Raw genomic sequence first — 21,039 nt, 5'->3', positions numbered from 1 at the left:
ACTAAAAATTAGATATTTAGCATTCATTTTATATCACTAAAGTAAACGTAAATATTAAGAGTTTCTTATAGCTTTATCTTTTCTATGTCTTGATAAAATAAAATAAAAATGCACAGACACAGAAACATTTGGAGCAGATTTAGTTAAAAGTTTAATATGGAAATAATACTTGAAATAATTCATCCTTTGGAAGTAAGGATGAATCTTTCTGCAGTGATTTGATCTGTAATGCCTGATCTCTGTTCCCTTCAGAATCCTGGCTTCCTAATGACCTGGTAGGTTTTATGCACATGTTTCCATCCACTCTGACTGGAGCCTGACATTGGAGGGTCCATGAACCCAGTCCCACTCTAAAGGGAGCAACAACGAAGATGCAGGAGGCCAGCGGCAGCTACAGACTGGAGAATTCTGCCCACAAGAGTGATATTCCTTAAGCTCGGTAAAGCAGACTCTTTCAGAGAATTCTTCAATCTGGGTAAGGCCTCCTCCTCACACTCACTTTCAGTCGTCAAATGTAACACCTCTTTATATACTTCTAGTCTGACCATAGAAGTACAAGATCGAGAGGACCTGCAATCCCCATCAGTTTTCTGTCTCCAATTCCTGCAAGTTTTCTCCAGACCTTAACTTTGGGCTTCAGACCAAGGACCTCAGTGGCTGTCTACAGGTTTCCGTCCGGGGTCCCAAAGGATATCCGTGACAGAGAGCCGGGAGGCCACGATCAGCTCTGCTCTGGACAGAATGCAGTCTTGGTGAAGACTGGGTGGGTGCTCTCTCATGCGAGTCAGGGGCTTGGGGAAGAGGCTCACTTCAGTATTTCCTGGAACCTTCAGAGACAACTGTAGACTTCCCTGGTGGCTCAGTGGTAAAGAATCTGCCTGCAATGCATGAGACTCAGGTTCCATCCCTGCGTCGGGAAGATCCTGTGGAGAAGGAAATGGCAACCCACTCCAGTATCCTTGCCTGGAAAATCCCTTGAACAGAGGGGTCTGGTGGGCTACAGTCCATGGGGTCGCAGAGTCAGACACGACTGAGCGACTAACACTTTCCACACACACTTTGTACAGAGATAAGTGGACACCTGTACAAACTCACACACCTCCATCTGGGGTTTCTCAGCCTCACTCACTGCAGTCTGGGGGAACTCAGATGGGAAGAGGGATTATTGTACAGAAACCTCAAGAAGTAAAGCTCTGAAGTTTGTCAGATTTCTGGCCTATCCCTATGGCTGTGGGTGGGAAACTTTCTAAATACATTCCGCGCTTCACAGGTCTCATCACTGAAGTCATGTTAGCACTGAATTTACTTTTTCTTTCTATTTATGCCTTTAAAACCTTCAATAGTTTTTAAAAGTAGGTGTGCAGAGTTAAAAAGAAAAATAACGACAGCAAGCCTATAAGCCTTAAGATAAGAAAGACCTAGATTCTTTTTTTTTTTTAAGGAAACACCTACATTCTAATGACAGCATCATTACTTGCTGTTCATGGCCCTGCACAAGTTCTTCAAATCTCAGATATCACATTTTATCATTCTAAAATAAAGAGAAACGTCTACTTTGTTGGATGACACCAAATCACCTTTGCCTAAAATTATGCTTAATTGTAAATAAACAGTAGCTCCCAGTATTATCATTACAAGCCTCAGTAATATACTGTCCATGGAATTCCAGTTACTGTGATGCAGTGATTGTTCTTCTCAGGTATAGTGAAATGATTTTATATCAATCGATGGGATGTTAATGTCATGGCAAATAGATGGGGAAACAGTGACAGACTTTATTTTCTGGACTCCAAAATCACTGCAGATGGTGATTGCAGCCATGAAATTAAAAGACACTTGCTCCTGGGAAGAAAATCTATGACCAACATAGACAGCATATTAAAAAGCAGAGACATTATTTTGCCAACAAAGGTCCATCTAGTCAAGGCTATGGTTTTTCCAGTGGTCATGTATGGATGTGAGAGTTGGACTATAAAGAAAGGTGAGCACTGAAGAATTGATGCTTTTGAACTATGGTGTTGGAGAAGACTCTTAAGAGTCCCTTGGACTGCAAGGAGATCCAACCAGTCCATCCTAAAAGGGATCATCCCTGGGTGTTCATTGGAAGGACTGATGTTGAAGCTGAAACTCCAATACTTTGGCCACCTGATGCGAAGCACTGACTCATTTGAAAAAACCCTGATGCTGGGAAAGACTGAAGGTGGGAGGAGAAGGGGACGACAGAGGATGAGATGGTTGGATGGCATCACTGACTTGATGGATATGGGTTTGAGTAAACTCGGGAGTTGGTGATAGACAGTTGGTGTGCTGCGGTTCATGGGGTCACAAAGAGTCAGACACGACTGAGCGACTGAACTGAACAGATGGGATGTTAAAGGTTGAGGTTTTTGATGTCATTTTGCTTTGTTTGCTTGCTTGCTTCTCTGCATCCTGCACTGGTTCTGCTCCCCAGGTGAATACAGGGGCCCCATGCGTCCGGCAGGCCCAGCTTCACATGCTGGGCTGTCATGTCACCTCAACCACAGCTGACCAAAGACTGGCATCTGAGTCCAAAGCAACCTCTAATGGCCGCTTTATTTCAGGATGACAAGGCTCCCTTAACATATGGCTCACTCAGGCTCCATCCCTTAAAGTCAGACATCCTCAGAGTCCCTCCCTCCATCTGGACTGTAATCTACCTTTCACTCCAGCTCACATTTCTCTCCCTGTTTTTCATGTCTCCTCACCATCCAAGGGCCCTTCTCCTCTGGACCTCCCTCTTTCCCTCTGTCCTTCGCTGTCCCTCCTCCCTCCTCTCTCCCGCCCACCCTCCCTTTCCGTATCTCCTGGTCCTCAGCTCCCTCTTCCTCTCCCCATCCCAGCATTTTGTCTTCCTGGGCCTTAGATCTCACTGCTAGTTCAAGACTCAATTCTCTTTTCCCTGCCCTGGCATTTGCCCTCTGCCTTGGGACAGGTCCTTAGGGCCACAGTGCTTTTTGCTACAATTATTTGTTTCTTTTGTTTTAAACAGTATCCTTTTAAGTGAGTAAACCTTTAAAAATTTTAAGGAAATAGTACCTTGGAAAAGACCCTGATGCTGGGAGGGATTGCGGGCAGGAGGAGAAGGGGGCGACAGAGGATGAGATGGCTGGATGGCATCACTGACTCGATGGGCATGAGTCTGAGCAGACTCCGGGAGTTAGTGATGGACAGGGAGGCCTGGTGTGCTGCGATTCATGGGGTTGCAAAGAGTCAGACACGACTGAGTGACTAAACTGACTGACTGACTGAACACATTTAAATAGGAGCTTCTATTTCTAGCAAAGTAGTAGATGATACATTCTGAAAAAATCCTTTCCCTCCCCAATACCCAGAACTGATGGGAAAATTATAAATACGTTTTGAAATACAAACCCAAGTTTCTAAGAAAGGAAGAGAAATTCTGTGGCCCAAAGATCAAGAGGGCCTGAAAACAGGTTGCTAAATAAGTATGAATGTCTTGGGACGTTTTGCAGATGAAAAATTTAGATACTTGAGTCCAGGGTCAGGGGCAGAGTTAGAAGTGAAACCCCGGCATGAGTCAAGACCACTGAAGAAAAAGGAAAAATGTGGGTTTTGTCTAAGCCCTATGGGACCTTCACTGGTGCCACTAATTTGCTTAATAAAATGTAATATAATTGCATATATTTCAGGAAGACAGAGAATGCTCATGCAAGGGAAGATCTACAATGCACCAAAAAATGGTTAGCAGAGAAACTAGAAAAAATATGGGTCATTCTAAGGCATTAAAAAAAACCACATCCAATAATGGAAGAAAGAAAACAACATATAATTAAAACACTAGACATAAAATATGTAAATGGTGGAGGGATGGTAACAGAGCTAAAGTGTACTACAGTCATTCCCCCCACCCCTGGGGGGCAGCAGAAATAATTATTAACTTTTAGATTTATTGCTTAATGAAATATATATACTTGAAAAACAAAATTAGGCACTCAAATCATAGAAATAACATAATTTCCATAATAGTGGAGAATGAAATGAAAATAATTCAATTCATGACCATTCAGGAAAGAGAAAAATAAGATAATAACAGCTGAAAGTATTACATAAGATAGTAGAAAGAATTCCAAATACATAAGAAATAAAAATAAATGTAAAAGGATTAGGTAACCAATTAAATAATAGACTGTCAAGCTAGAAGGAAAAAAAAAATCTAAATCCAGCTCTATGCTGGTTATGAGAGATATAACTCATATGTAACTTATAACCTTGAACAGAAAGGTTAAAAGTAAGGCTGTGAAAAGTTAGACTGAACATTGGTTTTAAAATTTCTCATGTAAGACAAAATCAGCTTAAAGCAAAAAAAAAAAAAAAAATTGTTAGAGATAAAGAGATTCACTACATAAAGACAAAATGTTATAGCACCTGACTCGATTCTAGCTCTATCGCTTACTGCCAAGCAAAGCCAAAATGTTGCTTCACTTTTTATTTATAAAAAGAGACTATTAGCAGTTACACTACTGGGCTGGTACAGCACTCATGATATTGCTTGTAAACCATCTATTAGAATATCTGACAGACATAAAACACACTTTACATGTCACCACCACATTTTTAATACATTAAAAATTATGCATGTGTTACAGTCATGGAAGTAATATGAACATGATATGTGAAATAACTGAAGTCTGGGAAGCATTGGTTTGGAGTGAAAGGATTTGTATTCACTTTAAATTATAGGATCATTGCCATGGAAATATGAAGACTGTCCCAAAGAACAGATACTTAATGTTGATAACCAGAGTTCATGCTTGGGGACCATAAAAACTATTAGCTGTTCGTTTATGTAATACTGCCAGGTTTAAAATCAGCAATCAGTTCTCCAACACGCAGATATAAACATGTAAACACAGCGGGATAAATAGAAGCTTCAGATTGTTAGACAATTCCCATTAGAAATATCCCTTTAGGTTTTGGCATAAAAATATAGTAGCAAATTGAGGTCCTCCCAGAACAGTCTCCCTGCTGTTTGAGAGTGAATACAGCACAGAGCATCCTTCCTACAGCCAGTCTGTGTGGCAGAGACTGCACATCAAACAAAAGGGTCACAGCAGTGGTCCTTCAGGAAGCCCTCACATGCTATGGAGATCACAGAGCGTTGAAGAAAAGCTAGTCAACATCTCACCAACAGACCTGGTCTCCTACACCTGGGTCTGCCCTGAATCCAAAGGTGGCACTTCTGGACATCACTCATAGCCCCGGAGTAAATGCACTGCTCATGCCTCCTGTCAAAAACCAAGATCACAACTACAGTCATATCCCTCATGGTGAACAGGGATTTGAACCCCAAAGTTGAATTCTTTTTCTCTTTCAAAACCATTCCTAGGAAATAAATTGGTTTTATTTGAAAGCTGCTTTAATATAGTCAATTCACTATAGGATTCATAACCTATGCTATTTTCCTTCCATTTAAAAGATGTATAAACTATAGCTTTCTAATAATTTGTTACACTGAAGATGTGCTGTTAGAAGTATGTAAGTTAATTTCTTGTATATTGAGGGAAAATAATAATTAAGAAGAAAGAGAGAACTACATTTTTATTTCATTTAACAACAGTATTAAATTAAATGTGTAACTTCTTTTAGGATAATTAATTAAATTGGAAAATTACACTCTCTTAAATAAAATCAAGTATGATTTAGTATCATAAACAGATGAGCATGTATTACAAGCAAAGTTAATATAGTTTGTTGGTTTGAACTTTCAAAGATTTTATTTCACCTCAAATAATAAATGAAATAAATCTTCTAATACATTCTTCCAAACAGTCTTATTTTTCTCATTAAAGAAATGTTTCTAATTAACAGTATCTATGACGTCCACTGAGCATGCTCTTTAAAATATTTGAAATGCTAAATATTATCTGATTTAACCCTTACAGGGAATTAGATTTCTGCAAACAAAATGTTAGTGCATACTTTAAATCTCCATATGCAGTGTAGCTATTTTTCTCTAAGAGACAGAAGTTGTCCCTGGGATCTAATTACAAATGATCACTTTGACAAGTAACTCCCATCTTTATGAAGTATTCTGGGCTTCTATCAAATCTTGAAAACTTTGTTATAACTGACCATTTTTATTGCCTATTAAGTAGGAAGCATTTATCTAATACTCTGCTAACCTTCCCAGATTTCAACAAAACATCTTAGTAAGCCTATAAGGAATTGACAGAACAGATCAGTAAAAACAGACAGAATGGAGCTGTTCAAATCAGACTGCTGCTGCTTCCCTTCAAACTGCAGTCTTTTTTTTTTTGACTGCACAGCTTGCAGAATCTTAGTTTCCCCAGCCAGGAATGGAACCAGATCCCTGCAGTAGTACTAAAGGTTTGCAAGAAAGACTCTCACCAGGAAAATCTACTCACTTGCCCCTAGAGCTCGAAGTTGCCACTCTAAGGACTGTCTGTTACTTACATTCATACGTCAAGAGAATTGTGTTTATGTGGTGGGATGGCATGATTTAACAATTCAGTTGCATGGCACCTTCAGCCATATGGTATATTAACAAGTATCATTTAGTAATTTCACCATAAAGGTAGAGAGTTTTTAAAGGGCACGTGGCACAGTCTTTCCATCTCTCTATTGCTTCAATCTGGTCACAGGAAATAATAATAGTCCACTCAATGGCACCCCACTCCAGTACTCTTGCCTGGAAAATCCCATGGACGGATGATCCTGGTGGGCTGCCGTCTATGGGGTCGCACAGAGTCGGACACGACTGAAGCGACTTAGCAGCAGCAGTAGCATCAGTCTTAGACAATTAAAACAGAGAAATTTCATGAAAGAAGAATGCCAAAATATATTTCCTTCCTCAGATATTCAATATCCAGCATCTCTCACTGTGTTCCAGTTAGTTGCTCCCCATCACCAAATGTCCATGTTATTTTCCTTTCTTTTTAGGATTTCTGCAGATCTCAGTTGACTTTGTTTTTCTATAGGAGAATAGGAGGGCATGCAAAATAGTGTGGACAGCTTTAAAAATTCCCTCGTGGTCCTTCTGACTGTATTCAATGTCAGTAGGCATAACAATAAGTATATAAGAATGAAAGTTTCATTTGTTATTCTGAGCTATCAATATAGCAAATAATTTTGCAGTCAAGTATTTTTTCAAATGCTGTTGCAAACTTTCCAAAGATTATTTTTAAATGGTATCCTGCATTCCCTTGTGGAGCTGAAGAACTACCATGAAATTAATGGCACTTGAAATTTTCTGTAATATTTTTCAAGCATAACTGCAATATCAAGATTGATTTTCCAGAAGATACTAAACTATGCACACATTCTCTATCACAACTTAAAATATTGAATAATTTAACCTACAATGTTTTAAAATCTCCCAATAAGCATATTTCCGTAAGTATGTGCCTACTTATTATTATGCCTACTGACATCAACTGCCAGATTACAGTAAAATTCTTGCTCCGAAATTACTATTTGTGTATAGGAGAAAACTTCTCTTAAAAAGCTCTCATATCTTTCAAACTATGATTATAGAAAAAAAGAACTGCTTTTGAAAATATTCTTTCAAAAAGAGATGAGAAAAAGACCGAAAACTATTTGGATCAAATTTGCTTAGCAAGTTTGTTTATCAAAATTCACCTTGATATAGAAAGGTGACCTTGTAGATCAAGGCAAACCTTTGTCAATGCTAACAAAAGTTTATACGTGAAGGTCGCTGGGAAACTGTTGATTTTGACAGAACTTCTAAAATTATGTATCATCTGAGTACAACTAAAGGATTTTATAGGATTATACTTGTATTTGGTTTTGTAGTTTGATCTTACATAAAACAACTGAAATTTGTCTGCCTGGAAAGAAATTGATATACGATAAAGATGAAAAAAAAATTCGGAGCTATTTCATAAAAATTCACCCTCTTTTTGGGATGAACATTTTCTGTGATGTGAAAAATAAAATCAAATAACAACTCAGAAACTGAACATATTCTTTCTGGCTCCCAGAACATGTGCATTTCTTATTATTAATTACGGGACTTGCCGCAATGCGGGAGACCTGGGTTTGATCCCTGGGTTAGGAAGATCCCTTGGTGAAGGGAATGGCTACCCAGTCCAGTATTCTGGGCTACAGAATTTCATGGACAGAGGGGCCTGGCAGGCTACAGTCCATGAGGTCACAAAGAGCTGGACATGACTGAGCGACTTTCACTTGTCATGCTACCTCTACTAATACACTTTACACTCTTTATGGTTGGAAGGGAAGATGTTCTTTGAGAACTATTTAAGCTCATACTAAATTAAAATTATATGTCACATGCAGAACGAATCTGAGAAACAAGGGACCTCAAATCTTTACTGATGCTTATTATTTTGAGCTGGGCTTCCCAGGTGGTACGAGTGGTAAAGAAATTGCCTGCCAGCGCAGGAGACATAAGAGACATGGGTTTGAGCCCTGGGTTGAGAAGATCCCCTGGAGAAGGGCACAGCAACCCACTCCCATAGTCTTGCCTGAAGAATCCCATAGGCAGAAGAGTCTGGAGGGCTACAGTCTCTAGGGTCGCACAGAGTCAGACACAACTGAAGCAGCTTAGCACGCAAGCACTTTGGATTACTGTGTTGATTTTGTTCTGTAAGAATTATCCTAGAAATTACTTAAGTTTTAAGTACTCTGAATCCATGACAACATTTTTTTGGAAGAACTCTTAATCCATTCTATATACAAAAGGTTAATTAATATAAACCATATAGTATATGTTTTTCTACTGTAGTTCCCTGTTTACATAACCATTGAAAACATTAAGTATGTTTTGGGTTATTTTGAATGAAGCATTTAGAATGCATCTAGGGGGAGAGACACCCATTTTTCAGTTCACACAGAAACATATGGTTTAACTGGTGCCACACCCAATGGTCAAGTATCTTTTGCCTAATCATTATGTCAAACACAAAAGATTCAGGATATGGTCTGTGAATTCCTAATATCCTGAAAATGATCTTTAAGAGATTGGTCATCTAAATATGTTTATATTCTTCAACCTATACACATTTTGTAAGGGCTTAATTTCATTTGTTCCCCAAACAGGGTATTTGAAGCTCTCTATGCGCCAACCAGTAACGCCGAAGAAGCTAAAGTTGAACGGTTTTATGAAGATCTACAAGATCTTCTAGAACTACCACCCAAAAAAGATGTCCTTTTCATTGTAGGGGAATGGAATGCAAAAGTAGGAAGTCAAGAAACACCTGGAGTAACAGGCAAATTTGGCCTTGGAGTACGGAATGAAGCAGGACAAAGGCTAATAGAGTTTTGCCAATAGAATGCACTGGTCATAGCAAACATCCACTTCCAACAACACAAGAGAAGACTCTATACATGGACATAACCAGATGGTCGACACTGAAATCAGACTGATTAGATTCTTTGCAGCCAAAGATGGAGAAGCTCTATACAGTAAGCAAAAACAAGACCAGGAGCTGACTGTGGCTCAGATCATGAACTCCTTATTGCCAAATTCAGACTTAGATTGAAGAAAGTAGGGAAAACCACTAGACCATTCAGGTATGACCTAAATCAAATCCCTTATGACTATACAGTGGAAGTGAGAATAGATTTAAGGGACTAGATCTGATAGACAGAGTGCCTGATGAACTATGGATGGACAGAGGTTCGTGACATTGTACAGGAGACAGAGATCAAGACCATTGCCATGGAAAAGAAATGCAAAAAGGCAAAAGGTTGCTGAGGAGGCCTTACAAATAGCTGTGAAAAGAAGAGAAGCGAAAAGCAAAGGAGAAAAGGAAAGATATTCCCATTTGAATGCAGAGTTCCAAAGAATAGCCAGGAGAGATAAGAAAGCCTTCCTCAGTGATCAATGCAAAGAAATAGAGGAAAACAACAGAATGGGAAAGACTAGAGATCTTTTCAAGAAAATTAGAGATACCAAGGGAACATCTCACGCAAAGATGGGTTTGATAAAGGACAGAAATGGTATGGACCTAACAGAAGCAGAGATATTAAGAAGAGGTGGCAAGAATACATGGAAGAACTGTACAAGAAAGATCTTAATGACCCAGATAATCATGATGGTGTGATCACTCACCTAAAGCCAGACATCCTGGAATGTGAGTCAAGTGGGCCTTAGAAAGCATCACTACGAAAAAAGCTAGTGGATGTGATGGAATTCTAGTTGAGCTATTTCAAATCCTGAAAGATGATGCTGTGAAAGTGCTGCACTCAATATGCCAGCAAATTTGGAAAACTCAGCAGTGGCCACAGGACTGGAAAAGGTCAGTTTTCATTCCAATCCCAAAGAAAGGCAATGCCAAAGAATGCTCAAACTGCTACACAATTGCACTCATCTCACACACTAGTAAAGTAATGCTCAAAATTCTCCAAGCCAGGCTTCAGCAATACATGAACTGTGACCTTCCAGATGTTCAAGCTGGTTTTAGAAAAGGCAGAGGAACCAGAGATCAAATTGCCAACATCTGCTGGATCATCGAAAAAGCAAGAGAGTTCCAGAAAAACATTTATTTCTGCTTTTTTGACTATGCCAAAGCCTTTGACTGTGTGGATCACAATAAACTGTGGAAAATTATGAGAGAGATGAACATACCAGACCACCTGACCTGCCTCTTGAGAAACCTATATGCAGGTCAGGAAGCAACAGTTAGAACTGGACATGGAACAACAGCCTGGTTCAAAATAGGAAAAGGAGTATAAGGCTGTATATTGTCACCCTGCTTATTTAACTTATATGCAGAGTATATTATGAGAAACATTAGGCTGGAAGAAGCACAAACTGGAATCAAGATTGACAGGAAAAATATCAATAACCTCAGATATGCAAATGACACCACCCTTATGGCAGAAAGTGAAGAGGAACTAAAAAGCCTCTTGATGAAAGTGAAAGAGGAAAGTGAAAAAGCTGGCTTAAAGCTTAACTTTCAGAAAACTAAGATCATGGCATCTGGTCCCATCACTTCATGGGAAATTGATGGGGAAACAGTGGAAACAGTGTCACAGTTTATTTTGGGGGGCTCCAAAATCACTGCAGATGGTGATGCAGCCATGAAATTAAAAGATGCTCACTCCTTGCAAGGAATGTTATGACCAACCTAGACAGCGTATTAAAAAGCAGAGACATTACTTTGCCAACAAAGGTCCGTCTAGTCAAGGCTATGGTTTTTCCAGTAGTCATGTATGGATGTGAGAGTTGGACTGTGAAGAAAGCTGAGCACTGAAAAATTGATGCTTTTGAACTGTGGTGTTGGAGAAGACTCTTGAGAGTCCCTTGGACTGCAAGGAGATCCAACCAGTCCATCCTAAAGGAGATCAGTCCTGAACGTTCATTGGAAGGACTGATGCTGAAGCTGAAACTCCAATATTTTGGCCACCTCATATGAAGAGTTGACTCATTGGAAAAGACCCTGATGCTGGGAGGGATTGGGGGCAGGAGGAGAAGGGGACGTCAGAGGATGAGATGGCTGGATGGCATTACCGACTCGATGGACATGAGTTTGAGTAAACTCTGGGAGTTGGTAATGGACAGGGAGGCCTGGCGTGCTGCGGTTCATGGGGTCGCAAAGAGTCGGACACGACTGAGTGACTGAACTGAACTGAGCTTACAGCCTTTTATCTCTTAGGCAGTAGAATGCTGGCTATCTAAAATGGAATTTCTTAAACTTCACTTAAAAACTATGCAACACATTAATGGATGTTCCTGGGAAATAGGTCTTCTATTAGACCTATTCTAATAGAATGAAATAAGCTTGGTATATGCTGGAGTAAGCAGAGATAAACAAGCTGTTACAAGGTAGAACTTCGCTAAACCTCAAGAACTGTAGTTTGTCCTGTGAATCATTAACACGCAAGTGTAACAAGCAGTGTTTGGGAGATGCCGGCCCATGTATCACACAGGGCAGCCCAATGGTCATCTCAGAGGTGCCTATCTTGACATTTTCTTGGTTCATTACATACTTGGATAGATGGGATCAGAACCAGCTATGGTATATAATTGCCTGCATACTATGGTTCTATATGATATGGACAAGATGAAGTCAGTGGTTTCTCTCTCTCTGGGTCCTTCAGGAGTGTACTGGACACTTGGTGGACTTCTAGAGACTGAACACTGTCTTCAGGGGGTGCTATAGAGTCTTCTAGTCCTTAATGACTTTCAGTATAAAACCCATCCCAGGCAACGTAGAGCCAAGCATTTCATGTTTCATAGGAAAATAAAAGCAAAGATACTTATATGTGAACCCTGAACAACATGGGTTTGAAGTGAGTTTATATGCTGTTTTTTTCAATAAATACAGCACATATTTCAATCTTTAAATTAACTAAGTGTGGGGAAAAGTTTGTGTTCAATGTGGAAAGAAAAGACTAGGGTTTGAGTTCTGGTTTTATCTTAACCATCTCAGTTTCCTGCCCACATTGTCAAAGATCTGACCTCTTGTATAAGGAACCAGAACATAAAAAATAGGTTTTAAGCTCTTAAACAGATTATAATCTCCTTGAGTGTGTGGCATAGATATTATACTATCATGAAGTCTTGGGAAATAATAAAGTCCTTATGCTTGATTGGATCTCAAAGGTTTGCTGGTACCTATTTTGAAATGTAAATATATCTATTATCATATTGACCAGATACTTTATATATGAGCTTGAATACATAGAATTTTAGAACCTATGAAGATAATTAGCTACTAAAAATAAAGAAATGCAAAACAGTATTATATTGAGAAAAATAAATATTCATAGTGTTATAAGCATTGGGGATATTTAAGATTGAGGAGCCTGCAACCATTTGATATGATTTTGTTCTTTGTTTATTCGTTACAAACTCTCAAGTTTTTACCACAAGGCTGATGGTGGATGTAAGTGTGTGTGTGTGTGTGTGTGTGTGTGTGTGTGTGTGTGTGTTAACATGTGCATTTGTGCACTATGGATATTCCTGGGGAAGAACATATATGAAAAGATAACTAGGTTTGAAATGTCAAAAGAAAGTCTTGCCCCTCCGTATCTCATCCTACCCTCTTTATTCCTAAGTGTTCTAAGAAATCAAACATCTACCAATTATGACCTTGAGCATCAGGCCACAGGAAAATAATTTTCACCTTAACTTCAGGGGAAACTTGCTTAGCCATTAGTTTAACTGCCTGCCTTTACATAATCCACTTAAATAAAAATAACTCAAACATGCTCCAAGCTACAGAGACAAGAAAGAGGAGCTGAAAACAGGGAAATGCCCAGAGAAAACAGATTTGTCATTAAGAAATTCACTTGTACCGTTTCCAGGTCTAATCTCTGTCTTCATCAACTTCAATAAACAGAAAATCATATGAATTAAAGAGATAAAACATCATCTACCTTCTACTTCATATCATGGTATAATATAGTGAGTGTTATCATCGGAAGGACTAATGCTGAAGCTGAAACTCCAATACTTTGGCCACCTGATGGCCAAAGTATTGACTCATTTGAAAGACCCTGATGCTGGGAACTGACTCATTTGAAAAGAGCTGACTCATTTGAAAAGACCCTGATGCTGGGAAAGATTGAGGGCAGGAGGAAAAGGGGACGGCAGAGGCTGAGATGGTTGGATGGCATCACCGACTCGATGGACATGAGTTTGGGTGAACTCTGGGAGTTGGTAATGGACAGGGAAGCCTGGCGTGCTGCAGTCCATGGGGTTGCAAAGGGTCGGACACGACTGAGCGACTGAACTGAACTGATCTGATAAACTGTCATTTTCCCACGAAGTAACCTTGACTCCAGTCACTATCCTGTGGTTCCTTCTCATCCTTTGTACAAAATCACAGTACCTTGAGCTGCCTAAAATTTCTGTGCTTTGCTTTCTTCCTTAAAAGCCATGTTGCCAATTTTTTCCTGAAGATAAATTTTTGAAGACTTTATTCTCCTGAAATTTCAAGAGAATGACAGTGGACCCACATAGCATTCTCAGAGTTGGTTTGTGACATGAATTCTATTAATTAGTTATTCTTTATACCATAGGACTCAGGCCATTAAAGTCTATCATGAATATAAATTAAACTGTTTTTAGTGATTGAAAAGTTTTTGTTTAATCCCTATTTATCAATATTCTTGCTAAACTGAATAGGTTATGAAACACAGTATCTTAATAATATTTCAATACAAAAGGATCAATTAGAATCATTTTTACACCCTCTATCCTAGCAGCTCAACAGATATATTCTCTTTAGCTCTTCTTATTCTTTCTTCACTTTTAGAGAACTTAATACTCTGTTAGGACCAGAAGCAGAGAATATTAAAAATAGAAATAAAACGTTCCACTAATATCTTGACTGATCAGAACTTTTCTTGTAGATTCTCAGTGAGACACTGTTAATTAACAGTAAGATAACTGCTCTCAAATTATACCAACAGGTGAGTAAGGTGCAAAGAAATCCAGGAAGACAGAACGCTCCAGGATCATCATCGAAATGTGCAGTCATATTAGCTTTCAGAGCGTTAGGAAGATAACTGCTCCTGTTTTGAACATTTATATTTCATGGGCCTCCCAACAACCCCGAAATGCCTTCAATGAAACTTCTACTTCTGGGAACTAGTTAAGAGCAAATACAAAATGTGCCTTGTCCATGCTGAGTCTGTTTTACTGGAGCCAGGACCAGATTCCTGAGGTCTTTTTCATTTCAGCAAGGGTTATTTACCTCATGAGAACCAAGATAATTGCTGGTGATTTAAACAACTACATGCACATCTTCTACAAGTCCCATAATGTGAAAAAGAGGGATGTGTATTTTGTTATCACCCTCATCTGAAGGTGTGCCAACTGCTCGGGGGACTGAAGACGAGCTCAGTAGATTACAGCCTGCAGGAAAATGTGGCCTGCTCTCTGTCCTTCTGTTTATAAAACTTTATGGACTACGACTGCGCTCAGCTGGGTGCAGAGCTTCTGTATCTCCATGACATTGTAAATCGCCACAACAGAGGCTGTCTAGCAGAGCCTGCAGCATTTACTACCGGGCCCTTTACAGAGAGGCTTCCCAACACAGGACTAAAGAATGCTTTGTGGATTTAATGATATTAGAAGGAATTTTAGGGATTGCTCTGTGGTTACAAGCCCCACCTGATGGGAAGGACCACAGAATCCGGGCAATATTACACAACAGTGAACCAAGGCTCAACTCACCCTAGTCCCGCTCATTTCAACGAAAGGCTTTGGCTCCTCTACCTAAACTCTGAGCGGGAACAAGCAGGAGGCAAGGTGGCACGAGTGATGCCCACTCACCTGATCCTGCCCCGAGGCCGCTCAGACTGCTCGGACAGGAAGCTGGTGCTGCTGAGGCGGGAGGCGCTGCTGGTTCGGGACACGGCAGACACGTCGCTGACATCGCTGTCTGAGGACCGGGCGGAGACGTTGTCGCAGCTTCTGTACTGATCTGTGTGTACGTTATACTAAGGAGTGAAAACAAGAGCGTGTGAGCTCCGTTACCGGGTGCTGGGAAGCAGAGATACACACGGTGAGGTCAGCGGCTACTCTGCCCGCATCAAGCAAAAGTGCACTTTGCATAAAATTAGGTGTGAAATCTAAAATGACCCAACACTAGCATGATGCATGGCTTCCGACAGAACCATCCCGCATCCTCTGAATGGTAAGAAGTGCTCTATGAGGACAAAATAATCAAAAGTGTCAATGCTTGGGCGGAAAATGCACTAAATAAATGACCCGCACCTACTTCGTACCTCAAAACTGCATTATTCATCTTCTCCAGTACCTCAATTTCTCTTTCCTTTATTTTCATCACTGCCTACAAATTCTACTCACCTTCAACTCTACCCATGAAATAGACTGCTTCCATCTGTCTGTGCTTCTTGAGTTTTTCTAAAACTGATATCTAATTTACCCTACACACTCTCCCTATTTTAAGATGTCACATTTTTTCACATTTTACCAAAAAAATATAACTCTCAAAAAAAAAAGTTGATATAAAGCAAAGGGATTATGCCAAAGTCAAGTGAAGCAATGGAGGCAAAGACAGAACTTTGACTTTCTTTCTATTATGGTTTAATTACTCATTTTCATTTTAAACTATTAACTAAATAAAAAAAAAGAAAGTTAAAAAAAGGGATTCCTATTAAAATTTCAATATACATTACATCTCATATTTAAAAGTCTTTACTTTTTAATTAATTAATTAATTTGGTTGTGTGGGTCTTATGTGGCATGTGGGATCCAGCTGCCCAACCAGTGATTAAATCTGGGTCCTCTGCATTGGGAGTGCACAGTGTCAGCCACTGAACCACCAGCAAAGCCCCTCAATGTGTCTTTGTATCTGTCTTTAGTATTTATTATCTAAAGTCTTAGAAATCATTAGGTAAATGTTAAAATTGGTGAAGGTGTCAAAAGTGTCTTTTTTTCTATGTTACTGTCTTATTGCAATGAATCACACAGTGAATAGCTTTATACAGTCTATATTTTTATGTGTGTTTAAATCATAATAAATAGTAAGGTTATATAAGTATCTACAATTTTAAAATAACAAATACAGAATTGATTTTCTATTGTTAGGTACTGGAAGGTAAGATAACTTCTTACCTAAAATAAAAGAACATATAACTAAAGGGATGCATGACCAATACTGGCTATTTATATTTCTTATCAAGCGATTTAATTCTGCACTTATGTGCTCAGGTGTGAAAATATCAAATGTCTGTTAAACTTGTAGAAAGACTCATCCTTCCTCTGTGCTCTATATCATGTGAGTTTTAACAAATCTAAAATAATCCAAACTAGTTCAAAAATTTGTATAAAAAATTGTCTTGCTAAAGAATACTACATAAAATGATGCTAAATTGTGGTTCTATATATACAAAGATAATTATAGGGCAATAATACTTACTTTAAAAGTTCTAGAAAATTGACCATGTCTATTTAATAATTTTTCATATGATAGCAGTTAAGGTTGAAGGTATTTAAATGTTAGTTTTAATTTTCCATCTCACATGTATGTGTTGGGCAAAGAATTTCACAATTCCAAATTTATAGAATATCTATAAAATTATATTTCCAAATAATTTATTCATGATTGCATGATTTATTTTTGAAAGTTACATGCTAAATAATAATCCAAAAGGAAATGCATATATGTTAATATGTTCAGAAATGAGCTATTTACATAACTGTGTGTGTGACCTAAAGTTAACATCATTTATGATAATGTATTTCAAGTAGCATGGTAATTTTTATCATCAAATTGTCACATCTGATAATATGACACTAACTGGTAGGATTCGTTCAATCAGAACTGGTTTTTATTTACATAATAGATGTGAAAACATAACATGCTCACATGGTGGAAGCTGAATTTAATACTGTTACTGGGGCATAAACATAATTCCAATATTACTTGTCTCTAAAACTATTTTGCTATGTAAATATATTATGTCATTCCTGTAATATTTCCAAACATTGAAATGATAGTTTGTACTTGACAGAGTATGAATTAATTTGTTTCTAATACAATAAAAATTTATAGCTGTAGGAAATATTCTGGCATGGTGCTGACCCCTGGAACAAAGCCTCCCCTTATTTGGCAAATGCCAGTAATAAGCAATGAGGACCATAAACTAAGAGTAAGGGAATGTGCATGGAATTATTTCCCCAACTAAAGAAATCCTCCTTTCCTATAAATTATCTGTTCTTCTTCTTTTTGTATATAGACCTCTGCTATTCCTGTCAAGAGACCAAACAAAGAATTCTGAAAGACTGTCATGTTAACATTTTTTTATATTGGAGTAAAGAATAATTCATCATTCTGACACAATGTCACAATTTTCTTCACATTTGTAATCTGAAGGAAAGGCTTTACACTCACTTTATACCACTGTATCTACTTACTTTCAAAATCTGTTAAAAGTTTAATAACTTTGACTTTTCATCAAGCATGATTCTTTAAATGTCCTATTGAGCAATTAAATATTTTAATGGAAATACATTAAATGTATTTTGAGAAATGCAGCTTCCTCAGGAGAAATTCATATTGATCATATAGGTCCTTGATGTGAAGGAAGCCCTGATAAAAGGGCTGCTGCTTTCATAACTTATAATAAACATTCAGAGGCTCCTACAAAACCTGTCACGTCAACTCTGCCTACTGTTTCTGAGTTACAGAAACAGAAGTGCTCTTTCAAATGTGAGACCTCCATGAAAATTCACTCTCCACTGATGAATTTCACTCTCCCACCAGGGCATGTGACTCTAACACCAACGAGGACGTAACAGAGTGTCACATTTCAGGGACAGAGGTATAGTTTTGTATTTTTTCAGAAGCCAAGTTACTGCTAATTCCTTAGTCAGGATGGATATAGGCTCATTTAACACTTTAAGGAGGTGTCAGGTTTGAGACATCTTAGGAATGATACTACATCTGTCTGGTAATTCTTTGTCCTGAAGAAAATAAAATTCTGTTGGCTTTATTATAAATATTTGGAAACAGTTAACCAATTTCTAATTTGGCAGAATTTCAATTAAGGTGTTTTGCGTTAGGCAAAGTGCTGAATGACTAAAAATAAGTCAATTAAAGAATAAAGTTCAAAATTTAGTGTATATTAAATTTATGAAAATACTGGTTCTCAGCTATACAAGTACAAATAGATCTTTGTAAACTGTTAAAAGTTTGGGATAAAAGGGTAAATTTAAGAAAGAAAAAGTAAGAGGTTTAACAGAAATTGCTAGTGGAAACTATTTTTAAAATGTATTGTAAGCATTAAGAATAAACATTAGAATCATGCAGAGTATTTACCTTTTACTTAACCCATAAAATTAAATATGATTATTTATTTTACTTTATATATTTTTTTCCTGTATTATAGTCTCATGTTTTTAAAGACACCATATCTTTGATTTCACACTTGTCAGTATAACATAATAATTTTATTAATGTAATATAGTAGTATCAATATATGCAGTAAAAGCAATTGTAATATATTTGAAAGTAAAGGGTTTTTTCATATTCAAATGCAATGAAAGAGAAAAAAGAAAAGGATGCCTACACAAACAAGAAAGGAATGACAGAATATAATAAGTCAACTCCATACAAATTAAAAGTCATAGGAGAGCCTCTGACTCAGGCTGGAGTCATGTATACATTTCATTGGCGTCATAGGAAGAGCAGAGGGCATCTAAGTTCCAGCTAGGGAATGGAGAGCTGACCACCAAACAGGAAGTCTGCTAATGAAAAGAAAGTATCTCCTTTCTTTGGAGAGAGCCTCAGTTTTCATAAATTTGGTAAATAAGACATTTGGACTAGAGGGGATCATTTTTAGGTATTTTCAGAATTTGGAATCTCTCAATCAAGATAAACCTACTTTTGATTCATTATGAAAACAAGTGTTAGTGGTGGTTTACGGTGGTTTAGGGTCTAGGGCACTTCATTTTAGAGTTTTCTGATCACCTGATGAATGACTAGAGGCCCAGTTCAGAAAGGCTTTCAGGATTTTCTGCTGATTCTTTATTCACCTCTTTTTGTTTTCTGTACTGGCTCTACCTCTTTCTGTAGTTCAATCTGACCTCATCCTTTGACAGGATGCTAAGAAATCAAGAAAGCATTTACATCTTTGATTAAGCTTTTCTAGTTTAAAGATCCTTCCCAAATGCCACAGTGGAGGAAGAAATCCTAACTTAACCTGATTCATAATTCTTACTGCATTTATGTAAAAGAAAACAAAAATGATGATGATATCCATAAAGACAGACAAATAGCTGATTAAGTGATAATTTCATAAAGTACAAACCAGAGGGAAAAAACATGTGGAGCAGGAATCAGCAACTCTGGGCAACATCAAGATATTCTGCTTACTAATATTTCTTTCTCTCTCTCTCTCTCTTTTTTTTTTTGCTTTACTGAGTTTACTTTTTTAAAATATTGTTTCAGACTCCTAGGGAGTCAAGCTCTACTAGCTCACAGTGACCTTGAGCTTTGTCCAGTTGGAATCTTCTGCAGTTAAACTAAGACATAAAGTCATAAAATGAATGATAAGATGATGTCCAACATACATGCCTGTATGGTGGGCTGGTAACACATCTGATTCTGTTACCGCCTGTATATTTTTGTATTAGTTTCTGAATATCTGGCTACATAATAAACAACCTCCAACATTTAAAAATGAGTAGGTTTTTCTAGGTTCATATAACAAGTTAACAACATTAATTTAGTATAGTTTTTACTTAATTCTGAATTTCTAAAAGGTCATTTCTTCTAAAAGGACTCTAGATATCAAATTATAACACAGGTTATCCTGTAATGCGCTTCTCTGACAGTACTAGTGGTAAAGAGCTCGCTTGTCAATGCAGGAGACATAAGAGTTGAGCGTTCGATTCCTGGGTCGGGAAGATCCACTGGAGGAGGCCATGGCAACCCACTCCAGCATTCTTGCCTGGAGAATCCCATGGACAGAGGAGCCTGGTGGACTGCAGTCTGCAGTCCATGGGGTTGCAGACAGTTGGACATCACTGAAGCGACTGAGCACATCCTGTAGTGGCTATTGCCGCTTTTGTAGTCTTTTTTAAAAATATTTTTAAAATAAATCAGATAATATATTCAAAATTGCTTAATGAAGCATAAAGCTCTATTTCAATTAAAAATCATATTTTAATCAAAATTATCAGATGCTATTTAGCAGTTTATAAACTCCTCAATGCATCCTTACAAAATAACTTTGAAATATAAGTTTTTATTATCTCTTAAAATCGGGTGGATTTCAGTTTCTATGAGTTTAAATCAGTTTTCTTACTAAAGACAGATCAGTAAGAAATCTCACATCACACAGTTTTCACTCCCTGTGAAATCTCCATAGGAATTATCAACCTCAAATAGCATTTAAGACTATAAATCTACATCTTAATATTTAAAATACAATGTTAAATGAAATTCCAGAGATAAAATGGCCTCATTTACCTTACTGATGTGAATTTGACTACAGACAATCAGTAAGTGACTTTAACATCAAGCATTTTCTTTTTTATATAAAACATTTAATCTAAATTCATAAATGGTA

The 21,039-nt window shown here is 37.8% G+C and overlaps 1 protein-coding gene across 41 annotated transcripts in view; it reads right to left on the bottom strand.

The window, feature by feature from the left end:
* Nucleotides 1-21,039, bottom strand: part of RIMS1 (regulating synaptic membrane exocytosis 1) — a 592,480-nt gene that overhangs the window by 88,497 nt on the left and 482,944 nt on the right. For 27 of the 41 annotated variants that reach the window (XM_065911744.1, XM_065911753.1, XM_065911751.1 and 24 more), the window contains one exon: nt 15,272-15,438. The exons of the other annotated variants lie outside the window; for them this stretch is intronic. In XM_065911744.1, the coding sequence (XP_065767816.1) occupies nt 15,272-15,438 (167 nt within the window). The remainder of the gene's footprint in view (nt 1-15,271; nt 15,439-21,039) is intronic. 41 annotated transcript variants of the gene reach the window in all.

This window comes from Muntiacus reevesi, chromosome 19 (genome assembly GCF_963930625.1).
Source record: "Muntiacus reevesi chromosome 19, mMunRee1.1, whole genome shotgun sequence".
In the NCBI taxonomy this organism is placed as follows: domain Eukaryota; kingdom Metazoa; phylum Chordata; class Mammalia; order Artiodactyla; family Cervidae; genus Muntiacus; species Muntiacus reevesi.
Note: the sequence above shows the minus strand (reverse complement) of the source record. Positions and strands in the feature narration are given on the sequence as shown.